This window comes from Papaver somniferum, chromosome 3 (assembly GCF_003573695.1).
Source record: "Papaver somniferum cultivar HN1 chromosome 3, ASM357369v1, whole genome shotgun sequence".
In the NCBI taxonomy this organism is placed as follows: domain Eukaryota; kingdom Viridiplantae; phylum Streptophyta; class Magnoliopsida; order Ranunculales; family Papaveraceae; genus Papaver; species Papaver somniferum.
Genome location: NC_039360.1, coordinates 97149513 through 97158367, shown reverse-complemented (window position 1 = coordinate 97158367; position 8855 = coordinate 97149513). Strand labels below are relative to the sequence as shown.

Genomic DNA, 8855 nt, shown 5'->3' with positions numbered 1-8855 from the left:
GCGCCTCTGAACATATACTATAGAGATGGCGAGATAAGGGGTCTCCTTGTCTGTCTCAGACCTCTCTCAGGTTTAATAAGACTAGAAGGGACACCATTACAGAATAAGACACAATCGACGAACATTGATTTATTATATTGATCCAATGAGAAGACAAACCCATTTTACTAAGGACTTTCTCAAAAAAGGACCATTCTAGCTTATCACAAGCTTTGGACATATCAAGTTTGATAACAACTATCCCATCATTATCTTTACGATGATTGACAATATGGCCCTTAGATCTCATCAAAATTCATCAAATTCATACAGCTGCAGGGTGTAGAATACAACTGCACTTATTTCATTTTCCATTTTCCACGATAATTACAGCTCCAGACTTTTCATCCAAAATTTACCCGTCCAAATTCCCGATATACACAAAACATTTAGCGTTATCTCTCTCTTCTCTTATTTCTCTTTCTCCCTCTCTACTGGTTTTCCTTCTTCAGCCAGAGCTTGGAACCAGACCAACACAAAATCCAGAAAAAGAGAGAAGAGAAGAATTTAGTTATGGATTCACTGATTGTTTCAGACGCTCTTGTTTTCGCGCGGGCTCCTTCTGCTTCAGTCATCACTTCTACTTCGACAATTCGTTATCATCTTCCTTGTTTTCTCTCTCCTCCCATTAGAGGACCTCCTTGTTGGTCCTCTTCTTCCTTACTTAAGAATTCTTCTTCACTCAATCGCAAGATCTCTGTTGTTAATGGGACTGGTGGTGCTGTAATGGCAAATTCTATTCCGGTTAGTCCATCTCTCTTAGCTTCATTTAATGTTCCGGATTTTTAAATGATGATTTTATTTTTATTTAGTTTTATCATTTTTGTGAATTAGGTTGACTTTCAAGTGAATTACAGAATTTGGTGAATTACAATTTGGTAGAATCTAGAGACATCATTGAAATTCACGGGAATTTGCTATTCAACTAGTTTCATAAAATCCTAATAGGCAGCAAAATTTATAGGTTGAGTTTCTTTGGTTGGCTAATATTGAGTAATGGAAAAAGAGAGTCACAGACCAGTGAGGATTAGGATAGGTGTGGCCCGTGTGGGTACGTTTCATAGGCATTAAGTGCTGGATGGATACGTCTTGTGCCTTCTTTTACTGCCAATCTCATCATCCACTTGCATTGATTGCTATGGAATCATTTGGTCCTACGGATGCCCACCTAGCTCTTTTTTAATTCTTGTTCTCTCTTGCACAACCCTGACCACTTTCTTATGGACAGACATGCTAGCTAACTTACGTAAATGTTATCAATCTCAGCTTCCAGTTCATTGCCTCACATTTTTCCAACTTACACACTGTTATTGATGCTGTTTGCAAAAATATATTGTGGGTGTGTTTAAGAGACGGAGCAAGCAATCCTTTGTTTGGTTAAGCGCACTCTTGCACAAGCCCTACAATGCGTTAATATTGCGTGTGAATTCCAACCCCTAGAGAAATCATCTAAGACCCAAAGAGATGTACCATGAATGATTATTTGGACTTTCGTTATGCATTTAATGATCGAGGCATTATGTATAAAAATAAAGTGTAGAGTTAAACGGTTTTGATGGAGGTTAACTTAGAAGTTCTCTGCCATACAACTGTTAAAAGTGAAAACCAAAGGGAAACATGTCATACGAAGATGAAAAACTGACATTAGCCTCCTATCATGTACTGCGAAACATCTTTGAATCTTATGATTGATATGCCAAAGGCACTAAATCCGATTAATAATGTGAGATGCTGGTTAGGTGGTCCCTGTTTTTCTTTTTTTATCAGCAGCGTAGCACATAGCATGTATGGTTTGCTTGAAGGTGTCACCTGGATCACTTGTTATCATCAAAAATTTCCTGATGCTTTGTTTTGTACTTTTGTATTCAAATGGTAATCTGCAGCCAAAGAATGGGGTATATACCGTTGGTGATTTCATGACCAAAAAGGAGGAACTACATGTAGTAAAGCCCACAACTACTGTTAATGAAGGTACTTTCTATATGAATTTGATGCCCTAACTGATGTCTTATACTATTAGTCATCTCGTTTCTTATACTGTAGTCCTTTTGTTGACAGCACTTGAGTCCCTTGTGGACAACAGAATTACTGGTTTTCCTGTAATTGACGATGATTGGAAGTTGGTGCGTATTCAAAATCATGTAGTAATTTTCCTAATTAATACATATGCTTCTTACTCTCAATTTTCCGTATATCAATGGTCTCAATTATGAATACATATTGCTTCAGATCCATCAAACATCTAAATGTATTTAGTTTTCTGTTCACATTTTGGATCTTATACGTTTGCACTTAGGACACAACAGCTCAATGTAGATTTTGTGTTTCAATAGTTTAATAAGTTTATAACTTGCCTCTCAGACTTTTTGGCTACCTTAAAGACTGTTTTCACCTCTTAAGTTCTTAACATATTAGTACCAATCATTTTATGCTATCAAGTGTCAACATATAAGAAATATTAATAAAACTAGGCAGAATTACCAACCAAAATAAATAGCAGCTATTAGTATCAAGAGTTGAATAAATAAATAAAGTCAACTGAGAATGGGTGAAATTTGTCACACCCACTAACTTATGATAAACCTGGTCGGACCTGTCGAACTCTCTGAAAGTGCAATCCTTTATGCCTAAAATGAAACCCCCTTACAAAAAGTATACTGAGACCTGCATAAAGCTATATGGGTCGTCCGTTGCACTCTATTGCTATGCAGATTTCTGCTTCTTTACCCCTTCTGTCCTGTTTTGTCCTGCATAGTTTTTAACACTTCCACCGACCGGCAAAACAATGAGTAGGCATATATTTATAGCTGAAGTTTACCCTCACTGACCAAACAATTTTAACGTAACAATATCAGGTTTTAAGTAAAACTTGGTTAAGTTGGTTTTCCTTAATAAATTGACAGAGACTGTTCGTGGCTGCAGGTTGGTCTTGTTTCTGATTACGACTTGTTAGCGCTAGATTCAATCTCAGGTACTTATCAAATACTTTTAGAGTAACCTTACCGCTCTCAGTGACTTTTGTTGTCAAAAGAAAGCAATAGCTTCAGCCAGATATCCCCCAGTGATGAAATCATGATGCCTATGTGTTTTAATCTAATAGAAACACAATGGCACTTATACAATATTGGTTCTAGAATTATAGCGTATTCGTAAGTGACTTGTCAGTGATATTAGTGACAGTCTTTCTGATTTTAATCTAATAGATTCAGTCTTATGGTTGTGCCGAGCCTATGCTCTTCATAGTTTAACAATAACTGCCATGATAACTCTGTACCCTAATTTGTATCCCTTTTATTTGTCAAGTATCCATGATTTGATTCTTGAAGTTAACCACAAACTTATTCTACTTTGTTGAATTGTATATGCTATGTAAGATGCAGCCTGTTTTTAGTCACTATTTTTCTCTCACTTGTTCTGTGGTGAGAGCTTAAATGCAACAGCGAAGCTTTCTTACTCTTCAATATTTACTATTTGAAACTGAATTAAAATATTGTTTTCCTGTTTGTATTTAGGTGGTGGTGTAGCTGAGACGAGCATGTTTCCTGAAGCCGACAGTTCTTGGAAAGTATGTTACAGTTGTCTTCAGTCTCTAGCTACATCTCTTCTTGCTATATTTGATTAATATGACCAATGAGAGAGATGATAGGAGGACGCGCACTTCTTTGATTGTGAACCTATGGGTCTTTGATGACGCTCTTTGATTGTGAACCCGTGCTAACTGAAAAATGTATTATGAAATGTTTGTAATGACTGATTGACAGATTAACTGTTCTTTTGTTACAGACATTCAATGAGATACAAAAATTACTCAGTAAGACTAATGGACAAGTCATTGCTGATGTGATGACGACTGCTCCGCTTGTTGTCCGTGAAACTACCAACCTTGAAGATGCTGCAAGGTTGTTTTCTCTTCCTTGTGAATTTTGTTTTGTCTCACCTCATCTCCTATTCCATCAACTTATCATTTATCAAATTGGTTATTATTGATTTTTGTGCCTTCGATGCCAGATTATTGCTTGAAACAAAATATCGACGACTTCCAGTGGTGGACAGTAAGGGGACTCTGGTATGACACGGACCTACAGAACCATTTACTAACTGGTTTTTCTTTACTTCCCGTCTTAGTTTCCTCGTATATGCAGGTTGGAATTATAACAAGGGGAAACGTAGTTAGAGCTGCTCTGTATGTAAAACGTGAACTTGAGAAGAGGGGATAGATCCAAGACCACCTGTCATTCAAGTCTGAAAACAAAGGTACTCTGCGATAATCTGTACTCTTGGTCATACTGGTGCAATGGTTGATGACGCTTTCAGATCTCGACCTTATGTGATATCGTCGTCATGTTTGCTTTCCCACTTATTGCATAAATTTAGTTGGAGTTTAATTAGCAGAATACTAATAGCATAAGCGTTGTTCTGATTTATGTTAATCATAGAATTGTCGTACTTAGCCTCCGAAAAGCGTAGAAGTGTGTAATGTAACCAAAACCATTTTGTTAAACATGTGTATATGTCTATGTATTTGTACCTTCTATCGGGATATATATATATATATATATATATATGAAGAGAGTTTCTAACGCAACTTGGAGAGAGCGGCAGCGTTTTCTCTGTATCTTCCATGGTAAAAATAGTGATTGGACACTTGAGGGTGACATAGGAAATACTGTTTGATAGTTAAAAATTCCTTACAAGTCTTAAATGTTTATGGTTTGTCTATCTAATCAACAGCTAACGTACCCGTAATGATTTGAAGTAACTGTTTCTGCATTAGACTTTTTGGAAATCTTTAATGTGATTTATCATCTGTCTATGTTGCCTAAGAACAATAATGGTTTAAAACAGTCTTTCCTTCTAACTTTAAATGATCATAACATTGAATCAATACAAAGAGTCTTAATGAAGATATTAACTTTCTTTTTAGCCTGACCTTTAAATTTCACTTGATTATTCACATCATGGGTATGCCGACCTTGATTAGTTGCAAAGAGAAGGGTAGTTTGTTATTGAATATTATGTAGGAATATTTAATTCCCGTAGTCAATCCTTAAATGAATGCTCTTCTTAGCAGGAAATGAACAGTTGAACTTTACAAGGCACTATCTAAAGACAAACAGAAAATACAAGAGAAATCTGAGAGTAATCTTATATGATAATAATATGATGCGAAAATGAACTTAATATGCGTAGATACTTTGCTGGCGTTTGAAGAAAAAAAGAGAGACAGGGAAGTAGGCTGTGTAGGTCTGACTTGATGAGAAAAAAGATTTGAGAACACTGACTGGCTTTGATATGACATTTTCAGCCAAAATGAATGAAGTATGATGACATACTACTTTGTTTTATTCCGTAAAAACAAAAACTTACGTTGGAATACTATCACAAATGGAGTATTAAAATATTCTGATTTAACAGTTTCTCTATCAAATACGATTAATCAAATCACTCATTTCTCACTTTCTGTGGAAGGTGGGAGAAGGTTTTTTCTTTTTTACTTTTATAGTAAATCTTCACCCCCCAAAGTGAGAAACATAAAATGTGAGAAAAACTCAAAAAAGAAGAATCAATCAACATAAAATTGTATTCTTAATCTGTCAATGTGCTGGGTTATTTGAAATGTTACCAGGCTAGCTCAAATTACTCTGCATTTCTTAACCATGCATCTCCCTGAAATCTCAAGGAGATTAGAAAGGGTGAGCTACTCGGATAAACGTCAGGTCCAGACATACCTTCCCATGAGGGCCAGGCCCCAGGGGTATCTTCCTCCCATGGGAGATACCAAACATTAACACAAATTTATAAGAGAGCAACCAGATAAGTTCACAAAGAGAGCGACAAAAGAATAGTATGATGAACTCAATATCAAGACAGGAAAAACTAGTCCTCCCAGTCCCAGCTCTTTCTGCTTATTCTTACAATTTTGGTCCCAACTCCCACATAACATAGAGAATTTACAACTTCAATTAAGTAAAGGAAATGAAACCTACTCTCAGGCTAAAAACAGCTAAACAACTAATACCCACCATCACAGTGTCCATGACAGTTCTTCTTCCATATATACACATTCATATCACCCCCACCAAAAAAAAGAAGAAGAAAAAGGTAGAACTTTCTTGGAGATATACGACGGTCGAGGACCCCCATGAGCCTCCAAGACAATCATTTGTCTTCAATGGACCACACAAGCATGCCATCTTCCACAGTTCCTAGCAAATACAAGCTCAGTGATTCATATTCTTTTATCTTTTCGTTTAGTCGACGTCTGTCTTCGTTAATCACTTTAACCTCAAAGCAATCGACAAGAACATAAAAACGAAAAATATCGACAAGAAGAGATTGAATTAATTGTTCAAGATTTCGAATCTGTAACGATTTTCTAATAAAAAGAGATATATGGAATCGAAAAACTAATAATAATAACAAAACTTGATATTATTGACGCCAGAATATATTCTTGGACGCAACTTAATATACTTATCTCACAATTTTCATCATCCATAACTAATATATATTATATATACCTAGGAAGATAAATCATCAAATTAATGAGAATAATGATCACATGGTTTAACATTATTCATCTGAATTTTCTGGCTGCGGTGCTTCGTTTAAATCGGGTTTCAACGAACCACCACGGCGAGAAACGTTGAGTCCAGAAGAAGGGACACAACCAGTTTCTATAGCATCAACTCTAGCACCAACTTCAGTAGCTTTTTTACGTATCCAAGCTGAAGACATATTATCATGATGAAGAAGCAATTGATTATTATCTTCATCAATTACAAATTCAGGAAAATTAAGTCTAGCCGACGGACCTCTTAGATAATAAACAGCCGTATCATAAGCTCTTGCAGCAGCAACTGGAGTTGAATATGAACCTAGCCAAATCCTTGTTCTTTTATTTGGTTCTCTAATTTCTGCAACCCACTTTCCCCATTTCCTCATCCTTATTCCTCTATAACGTTTCTCTCTTTCTCTTGTACTAGCTGCTTTTTGCAACGATGAATCTGAAGAGCAACACAATCCTTCCATCGTTCCCCCTCTAGTTTTTGGGTTTCTTCTATTTCTCTCGTTTATTGATTCTCTTTTCTTTGAATATGAAAACAAAAGATGAGCAGTGAGGTAATATTTATCTCTGTTCTGTCTGTGTGTTTCTATCTTCTTTTATACGAAGATAACCAGCCAGCACGAAGACGAACTCTCTTTTTCATCTCTAGGATTCTCTTCTACTGTTTCTCTTTCTTTCTCTCTCTTGTCTGTTATTTAGGGTCGGCCACTGTGATGATAGTTTAAGAAAATTTCAAACTGTTGTACCTAATTTATCTGACGCTTCAATCATACAACAAAACGTGTCCTAGTTAGGATGATGTGATCATAGTGTCGTAAAGCAAATGGTGAGGCTTGATGGAATTTCGATTGGCTTAGTTGTAGTGAATAAGGTCTTCTTTTATAAAAACCCTAAATTCGCCGACATTAGAAGCTTAAAAACCCTTAATCGAAGGTTTCGTCGATCACAACGATGTTTTACTGTTTTTTAGTGAGTGCGACTTTGAGTGCACCCCGTTTTAACCGGGTGCTCATTCCCTGTTTTGTGATTGGCTGGGTTTTCAATAAAATTAACTCTCGTAAGGGAGGAATGTGCACCCCGATTAAGTAGGGGTGCACAAGGTCGTAGATTAGTCGTTTTCACTTGTCGGCTTTGGTATTCTCTGACTAATCAGGAAGCACCACTTGTCGAGCAACAATGTTAGATAGAATCCAACTTATAGGGCTAAGACTTCTTTATGCTAAGAGGACATGCTAAATTTTAATGGGTTTTCCTAATACCGACTGATTCAATGTTATGCTCTATTTAATTATTCTTTTTTCTCCCATGATGAGGAACAAAATAAAAACTTCAAACGAATTCAAATGGTGCTTATTTGAAGGTAAAATAAAACTTAGCTCACCCATAATGAAGAAACGGAAAATTAGGCTAAGGCCCGATCCATGTATAATCCATAATATGAGGCCCATAGTTAAAAGAGTTTTAAAACCAGACCCCTAATTAAAAATAAATTTTAATAGAGATCGAAATGATCAAATTGACCTTCACTATATAACTATCTAACCTAGATTTTCTCTCAAACACACATTCATTTTCATTTCAAGAGAGAGAAACCGGATCACTCTCACCATACACATAAACAGATCGGGAAAAAAAAAAACGAAAAAATCAAAAACAATTGCTGAAATCGGTTGCACACACAGATAGAAATCCAAAACTATTCATCATCTTCTGAATCGATAAATCCTAAAATCAGAACAAAGGATCGAAAAACGTTAGAAACAAGAATTTCAGTTTCAGATTCAAATCCTAAATCGATTTAATTTGAATCGATTAAACCAACTGCAGATTACGAGAGGAAAGAGTCTGATGATAAACAAATAAGTATGTTTTAATTCGAAGTTGTTAGTCTTGAATTCTAACAATCAAAATATTCTCAAGAACAAATTGTATGAACATTGAAAGGAAGAAAAAAGAACAAAGCGATTAACTAAAGTTGTTATTTCTCTTTAGTTAATTTGATTTTTAAGTTTCAATTTTTTTTGTTTTTGAATCAATCGATTTTTGTAATTTGATTTGTTTTTTATTACATATCCAAGAAAAAAGAACAAAACGATATTTGCTTTTGAATCAAATGGTTTTTCCTTTGAATACAGGTAATTTTTATGTATAAATTTAGGGTTTATTTACAACCTAAAATTCATTGTTGATAGATATTGTAGTTGATGTTCTAGTTCATGTTGATACAAGTACACTTGTATATTGGGTT

At 35.5% G+C, this 8855-nt stretch overlaps 2 protein-coding genes across 2 annotated transcripts; one reads left to right on the top strand and one right to left on the bottom strand.

The window, feature by feature from the left end:
• Positions 1-361: 361 nt before the first annotated feature.
• Positions 362-4624, top strand: LOC113356914 (CBS domain-containing protein CBSX1, chloroplastic-like). The gene is made up of 8 exons (XM_026600151.1): positions 362-783; positions 1923-2010; positions 2098-2162; positions 2962-3010; positions 3552-3604; positions 3823-3938; positions 4048-4105; positions 4182-4624. The coding sequence occupies exons 1-8, from the start codon at positions 553-555 to the stop codon at positions 4254-4256; spliced, it is 735 nt and encodes a 244-aa protein (XP_026455936.1). The 5' UTR covers positions 362-552; the 3' UTR covers positions 4257-4624.
• Positions 4625-5871: 1247 nt separating this feature from the next.
• Positions 5872-7283, bottom strand: LOC113356913 (ethylene-responsive transcription factor ERF008-like). Its single transcript, XM_026600149.1, has one exon. The coding sequence runs from the start codon at positions 7069-7071 to the stop codon at positions 6613-6615; it is 459 nt and encodes a 152-aa protein (XP_026455934.1). The 5' UTR covers positions 7072-7283; the 3' UTR covers positions 5872-6612.
• Positions 7284-8855: the final 1572 nt, after the last annotated feature.